The sequence below is a fragment of the Pempheris klunzingeri genome, chromosome 10 (genome assembly GCF_042242105.1).
Source record: "Pempheris klunzingeri isolate RE-2024b chromosome 10, fPemKlu1.hap1, whole genome shotgun sequence".
In the NCBI taxonomy this organism is placed as follows: Eukaryota; Metazoa; Chordata; class Actinopteri; order Acropomatiformes; family Pempheridae; genus Pempheris; species Pempheris klunzingeri.
Window position 1 is genome coordinate 13,530,226 of NC_092021.1, and position 20,972 is coordinate 13,551,197.

Consider the following 20,972-nt stretch of genomic DNA (forward strand, 5'->3'; position numbering starts at 1 on the left):
AGCTGCCCATATAAAGATAGGCTCTATACCTCAAACCTGAAATATGAATATAAGTATAATAACCCTTTTGTGTTAACTGTTGAAGGAAAAATAATATTCCTATTTAGGCTATATGCAGATTACAGTTACAGACTTAATCATCTTAATCAAGAAGAATTATTTTATTATTTCTATACTGTTTTTATACTTATACTGTTTTTTCTATTGTTGTAGTTAGTTAATAAAAAAGCATTTTTATTGCCTAAAATCTTTGAGCTGTGTTTTACCATAATCATGATCATAATCAACTAACTCAAGGCAAAATCACAACATTATTCAATGATCATGACATTTCAATAAAAAGTATCGGTATCGGTATCGGTATCGGCGATACTAGCCCTGTATTTACTTGGTATCGGATCGATACCAAAATTCCCAGTATTGCCCACCCCTGATTAGAAGTGTATCTGAAATCAATTATTTGGAGCTGCCCACGCTAGAGGGCGCTGGTCGTGGGGAAAAGAATTGCTTCAACGTCACATGATCACTCATCCACCAAGTTCAAACTGTGTTTTGTTTTCACAGTTTGTTTCCACCCGGCGAACAAACCAGGCTGGTTGGAGAGTGATGGAAGTGGAAGTGAGGGGGTTGGAATTTCAAAATAATGTGCAACTAATGGCAAAAAGAACACTTCAAATGTATGATAATGGGTTTTAATTTGAAAGTTTTAACAGGAAGTTTGTATTTTGTGCCTCCGTGATTCTAATTAGCGGAAACTGAAGGAGGAGAAAGTTACCAGTTAGTCAACATCACAGCTACAGAAGACATGAACCTGCTGTTTAAAGAAACCGACGCGGCTGGTGCAGCCAAGATACGGAAACATTTGGAGAGGAGGAAACAGGTGTGAGTTAAACGACAACTTAAAGTTACATTTTTGCCAGACAAACACGACTTGGCTGATAACTTCGTGGTAACAGTGTCCATTACTACTCTGTCAGTGTTGTTGGTATCACAAAAGAAGCTCTAATGCTAACCTAGCTTACTGCTATAAACTAAAACATCAAACCAAAATGTATTTACTGCACTGTACAAAGCGTCACTTCTAACTTCTCTTCTCTTGACGTGATACAGTCTGTGATGTTGGGTCATAACAAACTTTTTAAAGTTTAATTTGTGGTCCACCCGCTATGGTTACACATAATTGAACACTGTAGTGACACTTATACTAATACAAGTCGTTGTGATTTGTAGTTGCCACCGTCAGCTGACATTACCACAGGAGCCAGTGATGGTAAGTGGACTTCACACAACCAGTAATGTTTTAACCGAGCCTTAATCCAGCTGCACTCACCAGTCCAATCCCACATTTGATTGATGATCCTCCACATGAAATAATGGAGACATCTTGACCTCATTTTTCTGTATGTTGACTCTTTCAGAGGCAGCACAAAGGCTCATTTTGGCCAACAGATCCAAACGGCGAAGCACAGAGTTGAAATGCTACAGCAAAGCATTACAAGACCTCTTCAAAGCAGTTGCCAACCATCCCGACCAGTAAGCCTAATGAGATCACGCTTACCACTACAGTTTTTCATGTTTGAGTATTATGCCTTGATCAAAACATGCTGCTGTCTTTTCTAAGGCTTGGTGGTGATCGTAGCCCTCATGGCAGCAATGAGGACCTCAGTGGACACTTTACAGCTGCCCCTCTTCAGGACTCTCAGGTGCTGTTTACAGAAACAGGTGTGTGTTTATGTGTGTGTGTGTGAGAGATCAGGATACCAGTCACCGGTGTTTGTGCTGTCTGAGTAAGAACTGGCAACTGCACACGTTATAGCAAACTCAGAGTAGCAGATGCTGTAATAATGATACTATTTCTTCAGAAAAAATTATTAATTATTAAAAGCATTATCACATTCATGTGACTGCAGTTTTGAAATAAATGACTTGACAAAATCATGAATAATAAAGTAGGCAGCGATGATTTAGTCCTTGAGTTTAACTAGAATTCATACAATTTATTTACTTAATTTTCCATTATTGCTGAAATGTCTGACCTCTGCTATTAGTAGATAATGAGCTAGCCTTGGGCTAACCTCCATTATACCCCTGCTTGTCCAGATATGACCTTGCCTTCCTGTCTGGATGGTAGCTCTGAGTCCCAAGAAACTGAGAATGATGGGAAGTTGCGCAGAGGTCACCAACTCTCTGACTCATGCCGTTCCTCTTCCTTAGTACCAGCAAAGGTATACGAGGAGATGATGACCATCTACGAGCAACTAAAGGTGAGAGAGCAGAACCATTCTAATGACAGTTTGTCATAAAATCCCGATGCTAAACAAAGTGACGAGGTCTAAGGTTCCATGTGTGTCAAGGATACTTACAGAGCTGTGGATATTATGACACAACGATGCCTGTGTACATTTTCCAACACTTGCATTTTGTTTTAATTAAGAGTGACTGTGGGATGAAGAAGGAATATTGTACAGATTCTAAAGCATAGTATAGTCAGATCAGTGTATCTGTGCTTTGTTTGGGTGTGTTTACAGGGAGAGCGACAAAGCCAGCAGCAGTGGGAGAGGGAGCTGCAGGAACGAGAGAGGAGGCTGAAGCAACAGGAGGAAGCTTTTGGGAGGCTGGCCGGGCTGGAGGAGGCGTTACACACTCGCATACTAGCTGTAGAGGAGGTCAGACACCCATAGACTCCACCCAGTTACATTCAACACACTATACTACACACAATAGTAATAAAGGATTACATTCATATAGGGCTGTATCATGATACCCAAACCACTTCACAGTGAACAGGGGGTAGGAGGGGGCTCATCTCAAGGTGTAACACCCACCTTGGTGATGCACGGCAGCCATTTTGTGCCAGAATGCTCCGCATGCATCAGCTTGAGCTGGAGAGGGAAGAAATCATTTAGCCAGCTACACTGAGGGATGATAAGGTGGCTAGCTGGAGAGAGCAAGGTTAGCCACGACGCCAGGGAACCCCTTACTCTTTGCCATCTTAAATGAGCACACTGACCTCGGTTTTAATCTCTAATCTAAAGGAAGGCACTCGCAACTGTACAGTGTCCCAACCACCGTGACATGCCAGAAGACAGATTGCTCCCTGCTGGACAACACTGCTTTCTGACAGCAGCCTAACCAGGCCTTGAGCCCCCAATCGATTGATCATGAGCCAGAGTCCTACCCATGTAGCTGCTTTCCTTCTTTTTTCTTGTTTTGGACCATAGCTCAGCTTTTAACACTGTTCAGCTCACTAAGGTAGTGGCAAAACTGGCAGCTCTGGGCCTGAGCCCCAGGTGGTTACAGTGGGGAATATGGTATCAGCAGTCCTTGAACATGAGCACTGGAGTCCCCCAGGGCTGCAGCCTCACCTCCAGACTCTTATCCCTTTATACTCATGACTCCCCGTCCACCCATAAACCTCTGCGACATTTTCAGATTTGCATTTGAGACAATCATCCTTGGACTCATCAGGGGAAACAATGAATTGCACTGATGGCAGCTGGTGGCTGAGACACTCGCTGTCTTGTCCTCAACACTGACGAAGCCAAGTAGCTAATCCAGGATTTCATGCAGAGCGCTCCCACACTGCAACCTCTGTCAATCGTATCCACAGCTTTAGGTTTTTTTGGCGTGCAGCCAGAGTTAGTCAGTAAACACTGTCAAGAGGTGACAGCAGAGGCTCTATTTTATCAGGCCATTGAGGAAAGCTGGCCTGAGTCATTAGCCTCTCACACAGGCCTACAGAGGCCTTGTGGAGAGGGTTCTTTCTAGAGGTATTACTTTAGTCACCCACCGCTGCAAGACAAAACCCTGCCATTCTGAGAGACCCACATCACCCTGGACAATTTCTGTTTAGATGGAGAAGCTCAAGATACCAGCTAAGGTGCAATTGACCAGAAATGATCAAAACCAACAGGAAGAGCCTGAAAAACAGTTTCTTCTCTGCAGCCATCAGATTACTTGTGAGAGACTTTCAGACTGGAATAAAATACCCTGATACTACTCTGACACTGATTATTCTTTTTGTAATTATTACATTTGCACAATAATCCCAATGCCTTTGTACACCTATAGCAGGGCAAATGGCAAAATGTCCTCAATCAAATTCTTAGATCTTGAATCTTCCACTCTACAACTTACTTCCTTTCAAGATGCTTTTTTTGTGGTGTTATATTACTCAACAGTATGCCTCCACACTTGATGTAAATCTGCATTGGTTACACTGTTCAGAATTTGTGAATGTTTATTAATGTATCACCAGAAACACCAGCAAGAGCTGAGCCAGCTGCAGGATCTCGTTCGAGAGAGGAGCAAGGAGAACAGGAGGCTCAAGTGCAGCTTTGACACCATCAAGGAGCTGAATGACAACATGAGAAAACAGGTTAGGGGTGTTCACATTCAAGCCATGACTGTCTGCGTGCATTTTGCTGGTATCACAGAGGTCTGATAAAGTCCTGCAAGATTCTGAACTTTTACTAAAGTCACAGGCTGACATGTTGCATCTGACTGAAGGTTTATAGTGATTTAAGCCTTCATTTTATTATTGTATTTAAGCATTGGATTTCTGACCTTTGGTGCTGAACATTAGTACTATTTGTTTTTCTGTGAGAGTAATCTAGACTGTGGAGTCTATGACAACTAATCTAGATATCCACTTAATACCACAGGAGGGCGCTATGAGATAACCTTCTTGTATTTTGGATGTTGAACAATACAACACTAATACAGAATCACTAAATCTGTACTTGTCTTCTTTGTATCCGTGTCTGTTGGGTATTTTAAGTGGTTGATTTGTTTGCATGACAATAAACAAATGAAGATTTGTGTAATGTTTAGATGGTGGTATTGCGTAGCAGATTGAGATTCTCTGCTTCTTTTATCTACAGCTGAATGAGATTAGCGACCAGAATAAGAAATTGGAGGGCCAGTCCAAGAGGGTCCAGGCTCGACTTGAGAACCTCCAGGTAAGAAGCATTAACCATTTTTTTTTATTGAGCATTAATGTCTAATAGAGTGGAAGGTGTTTTTTTTTATGTCTCATATATTTGGTTTAAGTTAAAACAAACTTTCTTACACATATTCATTAATTGACTTATTAATGGATTTTGTTTTTCAGAGGAAATATGAGCACAGCATAGCATCAAGAGGCTGTCAAAAAGTGATTGTGAAGAGCACAGAGTGTAATAAACCACCCAAAAAGGAGAAAACTCTTGCATCTGCAAAACCCAGCAACAAGGTACTTCAACAACCCTGTGTGTATGTTTTTTATCTTGTTATTTTACAGCTGAATGCACCAACACTCAGTAGGATTTCCTCTAAATAAGACTGAATTATGGTATTTGTTGTTCATGTGTTATTGAAAGAACACCGTACGCATCATTTAGCATGGTTAGACACACAGTAATGCACTCATTTACACATATCCAAGCAGGAAACATTATACCAGTCCCTCTCCACAAACCACAGTCATGCTGTCAGCTGCCATGATAAATTGTAGTTTGTGATTCCGTTATGTTATCGTCACTGCTGTCGATGAAGATGAATTGTCAGTGGATACTGCAGCACTGGGATAATTTTTTTTTTTTTTTCCTTTTCCTGTTTAGAAATCACTGACTGAGCCAGGCTTTTGCTCCACTGCCATACTTCACAGTTTAATTCACACCTTTAGGCTCCCCAGTGAAATCAGTCTTGGTGTAGTTCACACTTTTGAGAATAAACTTTAAATAGATGTAGTTAGAAATTCTAGTCACATCTCTTTAATTCTTGACATCTTTGCATCACTTTGGTGCTCTCTGTGACTACATGCATGACATAAAATAGCTACTATAACTATCCTCACCATTTTGTAACCAAGTGTGTTGCAGATGAATGCTGTAGAGATATAATGTAACCATTTATATTTTCACCCTCCTTCCTTCAGGGCGGCTCCAGTCCCACCCAACCTAAGCTCCTAACCTTTATGCTGGACTGGATACTTGATGGACAGACGCTCTCTGCAGCAGCAGGAAATGAATGCAAAGGTGTTAGCCAGTGTGTTCCTCCAGAGGTCGTACTCAACGAGAGATGCCTTAAGGTGACATGTTCCTTGTAGCTTCACTCCAGTTTCTGGATTTTTAGTGCATGTTTTGGTGTCATGATCACAAAAGTGCAAGACACATTAACAATTTTTTATTGCAAAGTCATAACATTGTCAAGACATTATTTCTGGTTCCTTAGGTGCTCCCGTTATTAGCAGATCAGCTTCATCACACTCCGTTGCCAGAATCAGACCTCCTCCTCAACCTTCTCCGCTTCATCCACTGTGCTTTGAGACACACGGACAGTTCACAGGTAAAGATCCGGTGTGATTATTCCTGTTTGTAAACCGAGCTGCTGCAGCAAGATGCATCAAAGAGCATATAGTATGACTACAATAGCAATAGAACATTGTGTATGTGGGCTATGTGCCTCATTGTTTTCAGTTTTTACCCATTTTTGTTGAAGGATTTTAGGACCCAGGCTAATGGTTGGTTGAGCAGTATGTATGATCTTTAGCAAGTGTTCCTGTCAGCCATTTTTTTTTGTAGTGCCGAAAAGGTCATTTGTAGGCCAGATGGTGTCACACCACCTTCAGTTCTGTCTGTGGTCATTCACAGCCCCCCCCCCCCTATTCTATGTCATAAAAACCTTGCAGTGTGAATGAGCCACATCACTGTAGCTCCATAGCCACATAAGAAGTACTACATTAACACAGAAACGGGAAGATTAAGAGTTCTGTTTTAGCTGTTTTTCAGTATATATTGCAATATTATTGGTTGCCTTTGAAAATTAGCTGTTGTCTGATAATGACTGATCGGCCAAATGGCTGCAAGAGAAGAAAAGAAAGCCAATTTTATCTTCCCGTTTCAGTAGAAACCACCTCTCCTTTGTAATAGATCATCTGTGCTGTCAAAAAATAATAACACGGGGGAGTGAGATTACATTGGATAACAAAATGCTGTTAATTCTGTGGCCTGCACCTTCCTCAGTTATTGGTGTTTGGCATTGCAAGAGATGAGTGTTATTCTAACTATTCTAGAAAGCTGCTGGGACACTTTTACAACATCATGCAGCGGAAACCAAACATGACACAGTTTTCCCTCAGCACATAGCCACACATCAAAGAAGTACACATCCACTTCAGGCAGGGGATATCCACTTTATCACTACATCTCGCCCTCACAGCGTGGCAGGCTTTAATGTTTGGAGGTCCTGTCGAGTTCCATTATGTGTTCAGATGAGAAGCGTGGTTATCTAAGTCCCCTGCCTGCCTCTGTGTGTTGAACAGAGTCTTCACATCAGAACATGCTGTCCCTTTGATAAGAAAGTGTGTCCCACTCCATTATATGGCCACATGGCCATGAGTCCCTCGAGAGCTCCCCCCCCCCATGATAGATACAGATAGGATAGGACAGGTTTGTTCTATTATCTCATCCCACTTTGTAGGCCTCCAGCCTTTAACCTTTACCTGTAGCTCATTGTAAAACCTCCCAATCCCAACAACGAGCCACCCGTCACCCCCAACCCCTGACCTCTACATCTCTACGAACGGCCTCCAACTTCTAAGCCATCAAGCCTCCTCTCCAGTCCTGCTGCAGGGTGTTTGCCCCCCCCCCCACAATGTTTGTTTGTCAGGCCGTGTCATATCTGCTCAGTGACATGCTTGATGCTCAACTGGAATCACATGCTCCCTTATTGCTGCAATATGTGTTCACTTTTAAGGCAGAATCCAACCACTCTTGGACCACAATGCCTGAATGGAAGAAGGGAGGAAACTTAAAGTCTGGGGTCCCTATGTAGCAGATGGAGGGATGTAGAACTTGCAAACCACCACCAGCTCTTCACTGCTTTGGAAATGCATAAAACTTGGATAGTAGCTGTGTTTTTGCGCTGACTTATTGGCTCCGTCGGTTAAATGGAGATGTTGGAGAAGAAGCCTGCTGGCTCTCTGTCAGGCTGACCTTGTATTTTCTACACTGGCGTTTGATGAAGATCATTGTAGGCATATGATTTCTTTTTCTAACAGTTAGGCCTATGTAACAAAAGTAACTGAATGCAGCCATAGTTATGTGTTTGGTACAATGACTAGCATGTGTTTGTGTGTGTGTTTTTGCACAGCATGTGGCTTTATCTACCACTCTGCGGCGGATAGGAGAGGAAGTATCAGGACCCCCAGCCCAGTTAACTGTGCCGCAACCAGAAGATTCAGACCTGCCCAAGTCCTGCATAGGGGCTACTGGTGGACCTCGCAAGACCTGGCCCCTTTACCACAGCCCCTGTCCTCACACACGCCTTCTCTCCATTCTCATTGTCCTTCGCACTGTCACACAAGGTAATAGTACTGAAGACACACACACACACACACACACACACACACACACACACACACACACACACACACACACACACACTGTATTCCAAGCATTTTATTTGGAAAATGTGAACAGACATTAAATTACAGACATGAAGCAGGATAGAAGGCTTAGAATAATGAATCAGGTTGGGCTGATTGAAATGCCAATTTCCTACAGCCCAGGGTAGCATCCTTAAAGTTCTTGTTTTGTCCAAATACCGGTCCAGAACTCAATAATATTTAGTTAACAACAAATTAAAACTGAGGAAAGCAATAAATCCTCACATTTATTTTTGCTTGAAAAACATCTGCTAGAAAATGGGCTGAAATGAAAATGAATGATTGAAATCACAATCTATGATCAGTTTGTGATGTAGATGCTCAATCTTCAATCAGTCATAATTAGATCTAGAGAGTGTGAGCCCTGCCTCTGTTGTGACTTTATCACTTCCCACCACACGAGCACCGAACGTGTGTGTGTGTGTGTGTGTGTGTGTGTGTGTGTGTGTGTGTGTGTGTGTGTGTGTGTGTGTGTGTGTGTGTGTGTGTGTGTGTGTGTGTGTGTGTGTGTGTGTGTGTGTGTGTGTGTGTGTGTGTGTGTGTGTGTGTGTGTGTGTGTGTGTGTACCCACAGAACCATTACATACATACATAACACGTAACTGAGTGTTTTCACACATACTTTGCTTGCTGTGTAATTAAAAGTTAATTGTCACTGTTAATGCAACCTCATATTTCAGTTCAGTGCAAATCCAAGAGGACCACGGCTGAAATTTTTTTATTTATCCTTTATTTTACCAGGTAAAATCAGTTGAGAAGAGCTTCTCATTTACAATGATGACCCAGCAGAAAAACACACAAAAACAAGACGAAACAAAGCAAAGCAAGAGCAGATAAAATGTACATAATTGGCTTGTTTGTGTACTCCATCTGTTATAGTTGATGAAATAGTGCTGGGGGAAGCGATGGATATTGTTTATCAGTTCAGCTTATCGGTTCGTACGCAGGTCTTCTAGCCACACTAGCATTGTGGCGCCAGGGGTGGCAGTATCGGTCAGTCCACCAGACTGAAATATCTCAGTAACTATTGAATGGATTTTCCTGAATTTTTTATTGTACATACTAACATGAGTGATACGTTTCTATGAAATTAGATTATCAAATGTTTATGAAATCTAATATTTGGCTCATTAAGGGAAAGCACATAGTGGAGCTACATCACTAAGCAACTACAACTGTACTACAACTGTAGTCTAGCAACTACACTGACAACAAGGTGAGGTGTGTCAAGACCGTCACAGTAATAAATCAATAGTAGCTTCTTGCAATGTTGGGGAAAGAAAGTTTTAACAAGTTGGAAAAATCTGTCACAATCATGAGCTGATATGTGAGGGGGGGAAAGTGAAACTGTACAGTTGCGAAAATGAGTTTGTAATCACCAGTTGGACACAGGTTTTATCCAAAAGCATATGCATTGAAGGTGGTTTCATTTTGTTTTTTCCCATAGGAAACTTTGTAAACTAAGGCGGTAAAAATGGTAAACATTGCTTGTTAAACATCAGCATGTCATTAATGTCGTCATGAGTGTGTTGGCAACACAACCACTACCACAGCACTTCCAACACCATTACTAAAATCTGATCAGAAACAATCTTTGGACCCTGCTTATGTCTCAGGAAGTCCAAAATGCACCTCACAGAGCCGCTAGCGTGACTTTAGGTTCTTGTCTTGTTCTGATCTAAATATTTTAAAAGGGCAAGGAGCTTTAAGCTCCATCCAAATTGTGCTTTCTGGCCTTCCACACTATAAATCTTTGTACACTCAGTGGGTGCAGCCTACATATCCTGACATAGTTTATGAAACTCTGCTCTGAACTGACCTTCCATCTGCTCGTAATGCTCGAGGGCTCCCTTAGTATGACTCCATAGACCATTTTCTGTCAATCTGCTCACCAGCTTTGCTCTCTCCCCTTTCTCCTGATTGATGCTAAACCAGATTGACTATGATGAAGAGATGTTCCTTCTCCCTCATATTTGCTGGTTTTTACAGATAATCGGTACCATTCTGAGATGGAGCTAACCATACTCAGTCCAAAATTACAAAGGAAGCTTTTATCCCATGTCAGGTTGTATAAATCCAGCTCTTTTGGACATTTTAAAAGCATTTTCTTAGAAGTTCTCAGAACAATTTGGTGGGTGCACAGATCATATGTTTGAATTTGTCAGGCAAAATGGGTTTTGGATGGACTACAGAATAATGGAAGGTCAGAGTACAATGGTGTGAGAAAGAAAAGGAAATAAAACACTTAGATAGTGAGGATGGGAAAGAGTAGATGGAAGACATGTTTCAGGTGGATGAAAAGATAAAATGCTCATGAGAATGTACGGCATGAAGATGAGATTAAAGCTCAATTTGATTGACGAACCAAAATAAAATAAATAATCTATTAATTTGATAATCAGACGTTTAAGTCATTCTTCCAGCAAAAATGCCAAACATTTGGTAGTTCCAGTTTTTGACTAGTGGTTGGACAAAACAAGACATTTGATAATGTGCTCTAGGATTCAGTGACGAACATTTTTTCACTGCTTTCAGATGTTTTATATGCTCAGCAATTAATTGATTAGTCAAGAAAATAATTAGCAGATTAATCGATAATGAAAATAATAGTTTGTTAGTTAGTTGCTCCCGTAGATGAGATTCGAGAATGTGTTTTAGCACATAAAATTACATACATTACAGTAGCTGAAGCATGACTGAAATGACTTAAGCACTCAATTTAAAACCAAATCAAGCATCTCTCTATGTTTGTCTCTCTGTCACATGTGCAGCTCATGTGCTGGCCCAGGCTCTTGACAGTCTCCATACTGAGCTGACGTCGGAGGACAGCCGAGGCCTGTTCATCCACTATGGAGGAGTGTGCGTGCTGCTGTCGCTGCTTCGGGCTGGCCGTGGCGGTCTGCACACACCTGTAGACATCCTGATGCGGCTTGCTGAACAGTCCCGTAAGTAGGCATGTGTAGTGTAGTGAGTGTATGTAGTGTGTAGTGTAGTGAGTAGTATGTGTATGTGTAGTGAGTGTAGTGTAGAACCAATCTTCCTTGTGTAATTATGAGAAAGCACCAAGTGTAATAATCTGCAGCCTATTTGATGTATACACAAGTCAACATGCCTTTACCTAGAGAATTGAAAAAATTCTAAATGTAATACTGAACTTCAGCTTGCATGTAGGAAATTATTTTTATCAGTTTTCATCATAATGTTCAAACTGTTTTTCATACTTAAACAGTTGATGTGTGAAATAGTAAAAAAAAATCTTTAGGGGGAAAAACAATTTGCTCTCTAGTTATATTGGTTAAAAAGAGAATTGAAGTTTGGTGCAATAACCACCGTCTTTGTCTTGGTATAGCTCCTCTGTAATTTACTTTTGTGTTCACTGTGTACTGCTGGTAAATACAAGTTTCTCGGAGGAGGCTGTAGAAAACTAAGTTTTGTCTTAAGAAACAACAAGAAAAAGGATGGAACACATTTCTCCCATTGCCAAAGAGGGTTCAGACACAAGCATGAACAGCTGTGGCTGTAAAAGAAACACAGCAAACTGAGCTCAAGACTGATTTTGAAATTTGTTCAGTGCCGTCTGTGGCTGACGTAGCCTTGAAAGGTGCTATGATCGTGCTTTTAGCGCAGATTTATAGACTGTCTTTACTATCACTTTTTACTTTAATTTATACCAGCTTCTCCTGCTGTATCACCCCATATCATCCCCCCATAAAAACCACATGTGAAAATTCTGAGCTCACATCAATCAAAAGAGCTGGTCAGGCAATAGATTTGGAAGTTGTGGTCATAAAATGTTGGACCTCCACCACCACCTCCTGGCTCTTCTCATAGAAAGTCGAAAGCCTTGACAGAGGTGGACGAGGAAGAGAGAGCAGCTGCAGTGTGTTTCTGTGGAAGGGTGAGTTCAGCAGGGTTATGAGCCATATCATTTAAGACTGCTGTATGCTAATGCACAGCAGAGCCATATGCCAGAGGCGACTGTGGCTGGAGCTGTGTGCGTGTGTGTGTGTGTGTGTGTGCACATACAGTTGTGTGTTTCAAGGGGACTGTAAGTCTAGCAAGACTTGCTAATTATTGTGCTTTACAAGCAGTAATGAGAGGAGACGGGAAAGGGGTGAGGAAGAGGGGGCGAAATGCTGACACCTGAAGGTCACCAATAAAGCAAAACAAAAAGGTCAAGTTGTACAGAAAACGTACACACACATGCAGGATGTTTGTGGTAATATTGCGACAACTTGACTGCGTTTATAAAGTTCAGTCACCTACTCTGCCAGTTACACAACACATCTTGTGAATAGCACATTCATGGGGTCACAAAAATAGAGTCGGCCGCCTCAGCGCACACAAATACACAAACACTTTCAGTCACAGTGTTTTACTGGCTTTGACTGAAACAGTGGGTGCATAAACCACCAAACCACTTCGTACTGTATATTTAACTTCCATGGTCACATGTGGACCTATTGGGTACCTCTGTTTGTGTTCTTTTCATGCTCACCACAGTTAAGATGTGTTTGTTGTCATATGTCCATAGCACATTATTAGGCTCCTTGTCTTGATAGGATAAGATAAGATACAATGTTAGGACCTCGATGAAATGAGACGTCGCAAACAATGTTATGGTGTCAGTGTTGTGTTCACACCTTGTTTCCGCTGCCCCCAAGAGGTCGACAAATCATAAACCAGTTATTGCTGGTTTAAGTGAAGAATTTGTCAGAAATAAGAATTTTTATGCTGTAAGACACAAATCGATTGAGCTGTTATCCCCAAGTGTTTGCAGTGTGCACACAATGCAAAAAACACAATAAAATCATACACGGTGAAAAACAATCAACACACAAAGACATAGTCATAGCATCACTGTCATGTAAGGCTTATAAAGTAAAAAAAAAAACCCAATATGATCTTGTAAATAATTTTGATTGCCAAAAACGCAGATACACCTACATCGGTTGTTAAAATAAAAAACCAAAAACAAAATCCTTACATTTTCTAGTTTTTCATATGTTTTCTAGATTTTGCTACTTTTCTGGGTTTTGCATCAATGTAAATAGAAAATCTTCCAGTTTTGGACTGTTGAAATCATCATTGTGATGGACCTGTTTGACATCTTATAGCTAAAGGATAATGACTAAATGATTTATCAGTTAATCCAAACATTAAAAAAAGTAAAATAACCGTCAGTTGCAGCCCTCTTGCCACCTCAGTTAAGTCGGACTGAAGGATTATGTTCAGCCACAGATACAGTGGGGCAAAAAAGTATTTAGTCAGCCACCAATTGTGCAAGTTCTCCCACTTAAAAAGATGAGAGAGGCCTGTAATTTTCATCATAGGTACACTTCAACTATGAGAGACAGAATGAGGGGAAAGAATCCAGGAAATCACATTGTAGGATTTTTGGTAAATTCCTCGGTAAAATAAGTATTTGGTCACCTACAAACAAGCAAGATTTCTGGCTCTCACAGACCTGTAACTTCTTCTTTAAGAGGCTCCTCTGTCCTCCACTCGTTACCTGTATTAATGGCACCTGTTTGAACTCGTTATCAGTATAAAAGACACCTGTCCACAACCTCAAACAGTCACACTCCAAACTCCACTATGGACTCCACTGGGTCTTTCAGCATGACAATGATCCCGAACACACCGCCCGGGCAACGAAGGAGTGGCTTCGTAAGAAGCATTTCAAGGTCCTGGAGTGGCCTAGCCAGTCTCCAGATCTCACCCCATAGAAAATCTTTGGAGGGAGTTGAAAGTCCGTGTTGCCCAGCAACAGCCCCAAAACATCACTGCTCTAGAGGAGATCTGCATGGAGGAATGGGCCAAAATACCAGCAACAGGGTGTGAAAACCTTGTGAAGACTTACAGAAAACATTTGACCTCTGTCGTTGCCAACAAAGGGTATAGAACAAAGTATTGAGATGAACTTTTGTTATTGACCAAATACTTATTTTCCACCATAATTTGCAAATAAATTCTTTAAAAATCAGACAATGTGATTTTCTGGATTTTTTTTTTCCTCATTCTGTCTCTCATAGTTGAAGTGTACCTATGATGAAAATTACAGGCCTCTCTCATCTTTTTAAGTGGGAGAACTTGCACAATTGGTGGCTGACTAAATACTTTTTTGCCCCACTGTACATAGTTTAGCTGACAAGTCTTATTGTCCAGCCACTATCAGCAGACATTACAACCTTGAGGTGAGGTGATGCTATTGCTGGAGAAGACTGACCAAACTATCCTTTCCTGCTTTATCCTTCTCATATTATCAGATCCTACCCATCTCATCCTTTTTCGTTTCTGAACGTGATCCTATTCTTCTCTGTCCAATCTTCTGCTGTGATTCGATGCCAGCAGAACCTCTGTACCAGCCAAAAAGTCCCCCTGTGGCTCAGATTGTATTCCCTCACCCTTGTGCGTGGTCTAAGACAGTGGAGAGTTTTTGAAAGAGCAGGAATGTGACTTTAGCAGAAACAAATGTTTGTTTACTAGGAACCGACCAATTTTAGGACTTCATAAGGCCCACATTCGCTGATTAATTTAAAAAATGTGCACCTCCCATCTGCGCAGATTGATGCTGTTGTCTTTTCTGTTTCATCTGTGTGTGTGTGTGGGGTGGGGGTTATGGTTTGATGAAAGGAAGGTCAGAGTTTTGGTGACAATGTAGAAGCTCTTCCAAATACAATCATCACAGAGTCACTGTGACCAGCAGCTGTGTCCCTGTCTAACTCAGTGTTTTCATGGTCTGTTTGTGGGTCAACGTAGTTTTCATGTCTATGCAAATCTGGAAAATATGGCAAAATGGAGTTGTTAGTTTCCATCTCTTCAGAAGTTTTAACATTGACTAAAAATGTGTTGTTCATCAAAGAAAGTGTTTCGATAATATCCTACTTTTTCTGCTTGTGTGTTTTTAGGCTACTTAAATCCCTTCCTGGAGGCATGTAGCTGTGAGGAGTTTTTCCGAACGGCATCCCAGCTGCTTAAAAACCCTCGTCTGGAGCTCCCGTCTCTGGAGAAGCTCTCCATCCTGCTACAGAAGCTCTCTAGCATCAGGTAAACAAATAATAATAATAATAATAATAATAATAATAATAGCTTGGATTTATACAATGCCTTACACGAGACATAAGGATGCTTTACATTGTAGAATACAGACACAGTGATCCCCATACTGACAACATCATACACTGAACAAGGATTAACATGTCTCTGATCATGGGTAGTAAATACCTGCATATCTACTTCTTTTATGAAAATTAAAGGCTTCCAGGACCTCAATATCGGTCGGTCGGTCGGTCGGTCGGTCGGTCGGTCGGTCGGTCGGTCGGTGGGCCACTTTGGTCCAGACTTAAATTTCTCAACAACTATTTGATGGTTCCCAGGCGATGACTCTGGATAATTTTGGTGACCCCTGACTTTTCCTCTGGCACCACCACATCTGGAGAAGTTTAGTAGGGTGTATTGCCTGGACTCAACAGGTCAAGTGTGCATTCAGCTGGTCATCAAGCATTTTTAAATACATCAGTCATCGTTTGGTTCTTTATGACCAGGACCGGAAGGAAATTGTGAATTACACTTATCAGGCTTAACTTTTAAACTTCATTCTTGGCCTGTTCAGCCGAAGTGGTGCAAACCCAGTCAGAGATAACCAGTTCAGCAGCCGTAGCTCAGTGGTCTGACTTGTGTTTCATGGGTTGTCTTTGGACTGACAGGTTGCTGTGTTGTATCTCTTTGATTTTTGTCCAGGAAGAACCGTCATCTGTTTGAACTATCCTCACTCCATCTCCAGATACAAGACCTTAATCGTAAAACCAACCCCACACACACCTTCCTCTGCCTTAATCTCAGATCCATCCTCCACAGCCTTAAATAACATGCACACTATCTGTGCTCTGCCACATGCTGAATTCAAGGTCTCTTTAAAAATTCAGACTTCCCAGTTGGGATAAAGTTGGCTTGCCTCGTATTTTAGTGCTTCAACACGTTGCCTGGGCTTTCATGTGTGTTCAAACTGTAATTACCATATTTCTAACCGTACGGTACTTGAAGGCTTCATCCTAGTCTACCTCAAATAACTTGCACAGACACACATACTTTATTTATATAATGATGTGTTTTTGAAGTTCTTTTGTCTGTCAGAAGCACTTTTTTAGTGGACGTTTTTTTTTTTTTTTTTTTGACCGGTCTATTTCTGTGTTCCACAATGCTTATCTGATGTCTTGTCTTCTTTTCTCTCTGTTCTTTCTGTGATGAACTCCACCCCCCACCCGCCCTTGTTTTTTAACGAGTGTCATGCTTGCCAGTGGCCTTAATGGGTGTCTGATGTGCTCAGAGGAAGGAGAGGCTGTGACTGTGCAGCTTTTTAATGACAATAAACAAAAAGAACTCAAGGACATTAAGAGTGGACTGCATATGAAATGCTGAAATCCATATGTTTTGCATAACCTCGGTCCTATTTGTTTGTTCCAGAGCATGAAGGGGGTTTGCAAGAGTAATGTTCTCAGTGTGGGACACACTGGTGCTGTTGGTTGATGGAGGAGATTGAACTGACTGGAATAATTAAAGCTGATATTTAAAATGTTCTCGTTGAAAACCATGGATGTGTTCGGCTTTTCTTAATTTGAAAGGGGTGCATATTGTTTTTTTTATAAGGCCCATACAGTTTTCTAAATGAACTTCATGTTAGTTTGCAGAAGTGTTCAGGTCAGGGTGGCTGGAGTGTCCTTGGACCTCATAATTATTACAGAATATAAATGCAGTATACCTGTACACTGGTACTGCACGTAATTTGAATAAATTAAGCAAATGAAGTGATAACAGTACAAGTACATCATCATTTTCAAGAGGGTTCTGAAAAGTCACTACTTTTTACCTACTAATGAGTAGCACATGCTGAGAAAGAAACAAATAAAAAAAAAAAAGTGAACAAAAACAAAATTGTCGTGACTTGAGCAACTTGATTTCAAGAAAGAAAGAAGAGTCTTTAAATATAATTTTGATGGAACAAGAAGCTTTGTATGATTGTTTTTGTTCATAACATTTTAATCTATCTGATTTTCATTATTATGTTTGGGTTTGCAGCCAACAATTCTGATCTGCCATTTATTTTTGATTCATCTTTTGATAAAATTTTTCATTAGTATATTGCTAGGATTATAAACGGTCAAAAAATAATAAAAAGATGTGGCATTTAGCATTAAATTAAATCAAATTAATTTTTTTTCATTCAAGGCATCCTGGAAGCTTTAAACCCCCTGCTCAAGAAAGCTTTTATGAACAATGATGTTTGAAATGAATTTTTCTTCCTAAAATAATCACAACCCATTTTAGATATTTGAGTTTAAGTAATTCCTTGAGTGATTGCAGACGCTTAGAAACTGCCTGCATTTGCACAAAGCGTCACAGTTGTCATAGACCCAGTGGAGAAAGACGAGACAGGTGATGGTACTGGAGTGAAATGTAAAAACTCATATTGTGCAGTCAAACTACAATGAAGCTGATTCTTCATTTAATTCTTCATTGGTGAATTTACAGCATCATGTGTCTCGAGTATATTCATTGTATTTCTTTTTCTGTTGATCAGGCAGCCTATGTTCAGCTGCGATGAAGGTTCACAAAGGAGCTGTAGCTTATAGTTTAGCCCATTTAATGATCTGGAATGTCATTACCCCAAACAACTTTGGCTTCTAACCACTTCTGTTATTACGTGGCAGGCACCAGAGCACATGCAAGAACAATGTTAAAAGTTCTGTTTATGTACAAAATGACTGGAAAACAGTTTCTTTTTATAGCCCTTTTAAAAAAAATATTGCACTGTTGTAAATAAGTAGTATAATTTTACTCTTGAATGGGATGAAACTAAATTGCCAGGGCACAGATACAGAGACCAGAAGGTGTTCCTGCTGAGCAAGTCACCCTGATTAAGTCTTAGCCTACCTTTAAATTCTCTTCTTGCTCATGTTTTTAATACTTCACAGACTGTCAACAGCCATAAGCAGAGGAGATTATGTTAGATATATATATATATATATACACAGTATGTATATAGATGAAAGAGGAGGCCATGTTTTGCTGGCAGTATTTCACAAAGGAGGAGAGTATTTACATTGCTTTCCCATTGCGGATGTTGTTTCCATTTGATATCATCCAGATGTAACACAATTCACAACAGGCTTTAAGATCAACAGTGGGACACACTCTGCAGCCACGTAAACACTCATCCTATGACCACCGATTTTCACCGCACCACCCAGGACAGGTAAACCCTCAGAGATCCAAAACTATTCTTCCTTCAATTCAAGGCAGATGCAGTGTGGTGAATAAATATCCCTCTGTCAAGGTCATCATATTATCATCAACCATTTCTTTCTCACCCGCAACAAAAACGACTAATTAAAAACTGAAGCTCACTGTGCCACAACCAATCATCACTTACTTTCTCTATCAACCCTCCTTTCGTCTTGGCAAAGCTTTAGCTGCTGAGAAGGGTGATAGCACGTGACAGGCGACGAGAGCTGCACCGGCTACTGCTTTAACAAATGAATATAATAATATCAGATTACCATTCAGACATCTTGTTGTAAGCGCTAAGCAGCAAGGACAGCTGGGCGTAAAGCTGTGTTCACACCTAGCAAAGCAGTTTAAATGAACTCTGATGAACTGATGGCATCAGTTGCAAAGATTGCAACGGTTTCAACATTGTTTTTTCAGAGCCAAAAAAGAGAACCGAAATCTGTCAAACACTCTGTACACATCTAATGCAGTCCAATATAACAGCTCTGGCATCAATTGATGGGCAAAACATTAGAACAACAGCTGTCGAATTAACATGTATTTGTATTGTAAACCCTTTCAAACACATCCCTTGGTCTTCTTCTGGAATTTGCTCATGCGTCCGTAGGATTCACTTAATGAATATATGACTGAAACACACTGAGCAAGTGGGTGGGCATTGGAGATGGAGAACATGACCAATTTCTATGGATTTAATTTTTATTAACTTGTCATAATTGGAATTTATTGAAAGTCACATGAATTCAAGCTGAAAGCTGAAGGCATCTTCAGACTTCTTGCAGCTGCTTTTCAAGCCTAAAGGCTGTAAATGTTTGGTACTGAAATAGATTTTGGGTGGAGTATCCTTTTGACAGAACCTTATTGCCCGTATGCCTACTCCAGGAACTGACCACCGCTGATTTATTTACCTTCATTACTTCATTTAAGTCTGGTCTGCACTGCAGTCGGCACAGCGGTGTCTGGTCCGTGTTACCTAACACGCTTGCCTCTTCCAATCTACCCTGCACAGCATCACACACACGACTTGCACTGATCTTGATTTACGTTTGACTTTTTTTCAGAAGACCAAAAATTCAGAAAATTGCCTTAAAGAGTCGACCTGCTCTGGTCTGGCTGGTAAACCTCATTAAAATGTTATTTGGTAGGTGGGAGGAGGCTGACAGGGGGAAACATTAGCGGTTCCACTTCAGCACAACCATAAAGGCGAGTCAATCAGCAATTTGACGTGGCAGACCACCAAAATGTATATTATTCCCACCAGCCGCAATATGCATAAATATGCAGCTTGAGTAATGCAATGAGCACATGGAGGGTCTGGTAATATACCTGACTGTAAATGAGGCAGTATGTGAAGGAGCTGTGTGAGTGGAAGCAGCTGTCCGGGGTTATTTATGGTAGACGGGCTGGGATCACTCTGCTTTCCAAGTTCCAGTTTGTTGTAACTTCTTTCACTCTGCTTTTTTGTACCTCATGCCGGCATCAGCCATAACCAGAGGCATTATGTTATCCATCCGTCCCATTCCTGTGAGTGTGATATCAGAGGAACACCCGGAGAGAATTTTATTAATTTTGTTTCAAACGTCCACTTGGACTCAAGGATGAACTGGTTAGAGTGGTGGTCAAAGGTCAGAGTAACTCCGTTATGAGGAAATCTCACACAAATATCCAATAGGATAAAATGATCAAGGGATGGCATTTTATATCCAAAAAGTCAAAGGTCAGCTTCACTGTGATAACATAATGTTCTGCAAAAACACTTTCTTGGCCATTAGTCAACACCATAACTGGATATTGAATTGGAGCCATTAATTTTGGATGCCCACCTTGGAAATGTGATTATTCCAAAGATCTTCTGTGCTGGCGGGCTGAAGATTCGTGTGAAGTATCAAACGTCCATATTTTAAGCATTTTCCACTGTCATGGCTTCAACTTTGTGTTCTATCAGAAGCAGCTTTTTTCGGCCAAGCATGTGAACACACACACACACAAGGAAACTCTGTTTTTTGTTTTTCTCAGTGAACTTACACGCTAATAGACATACAGCAGAACAAGAACAACAAAGCTTATTAAAGTCACATCAAATCAGTTTTTTTTATTTATCCCTATAACACAAATCAAGAAATCTGCCTCAAGGGGCTTCACAGTGTGCACAGCCAATGACATCCTCTATCCTTAGACTCAGATAAGGAACATTTCCTTTAAAGTCTTCACTGTACATGAGTCTGGACAGACATGGATTTAAACTGCAAACTGGC

The 20,972-nt window shown here is 40.8% G+C and overlaps 1 protein-coding gene across 1 annotated transcript; it reads left to right on the forward strand.

Annotated features, from left to right (window-relative positions):
- Nucleotides 1-787: 787 nt before the first annotated feature.
- LOC139208468 (coiled-coil domain-containing protein 138-like) lies at nucleotides 788-16,518 on the forward strand. The gene is made up of 15 exons (XM_070838158.1): nucleotides 788-880; nucleotides 1,231-1,270; nucleotides 1,419-1,533; nucleotides 1,622-1,722; nucleotides 2,101-2,264; nucleotides 2,529-2,666; nucleotides 4,259-4,378; nucleotides 4,884-4,961; nucleotides 5,114-5,233; nucleotides 5,918-6,070; nucleotides 6,214-6,327; nucleotides 8,134-8,347; nucleotides 11,199-11,372; nucleotides 15,339-15,477; nucleotides 16,171-16,518. Exons 1-15 carry the CDS (start codon nucleotides 806-808, stop codon nucleotides 16,295-16,297), a joined length of 1,872 nt encoding a protein of 623 aa, XP_070694259.1. The 5' UTR covers nucleotides 788-805; the 3' UTR covers nucleotides 16,298-16,518.
- Nucleotides 16,519-20,972: the final 4,454 nt, after the last annotated feature.

Bases quoted from the DNA above. Each gene is read 5' to 3' on its own strand.
- LOC139208468 (XM_070838158.1), top strand. From the start codon at position 806: ATGAACCTGCTGTTTAAAGAAACCGACGCGGCTGGTGCAGCCAAGATA. The intron at 881-1,230 runs GTGTGAGTTAAA...TGTGATTTGTAG, and splicing joins ATTTGGAGAGGAGGAAACAG to TTGCCACCGTCAGCTGACAT. The intron at 1,723-2,100 runs GTGTGTGTTTAT...CTGCTTGTCCAG, and splicing joins GGTGCTGTTTACAGAAACAG to ATATGACCTTGCCTTCCTGT.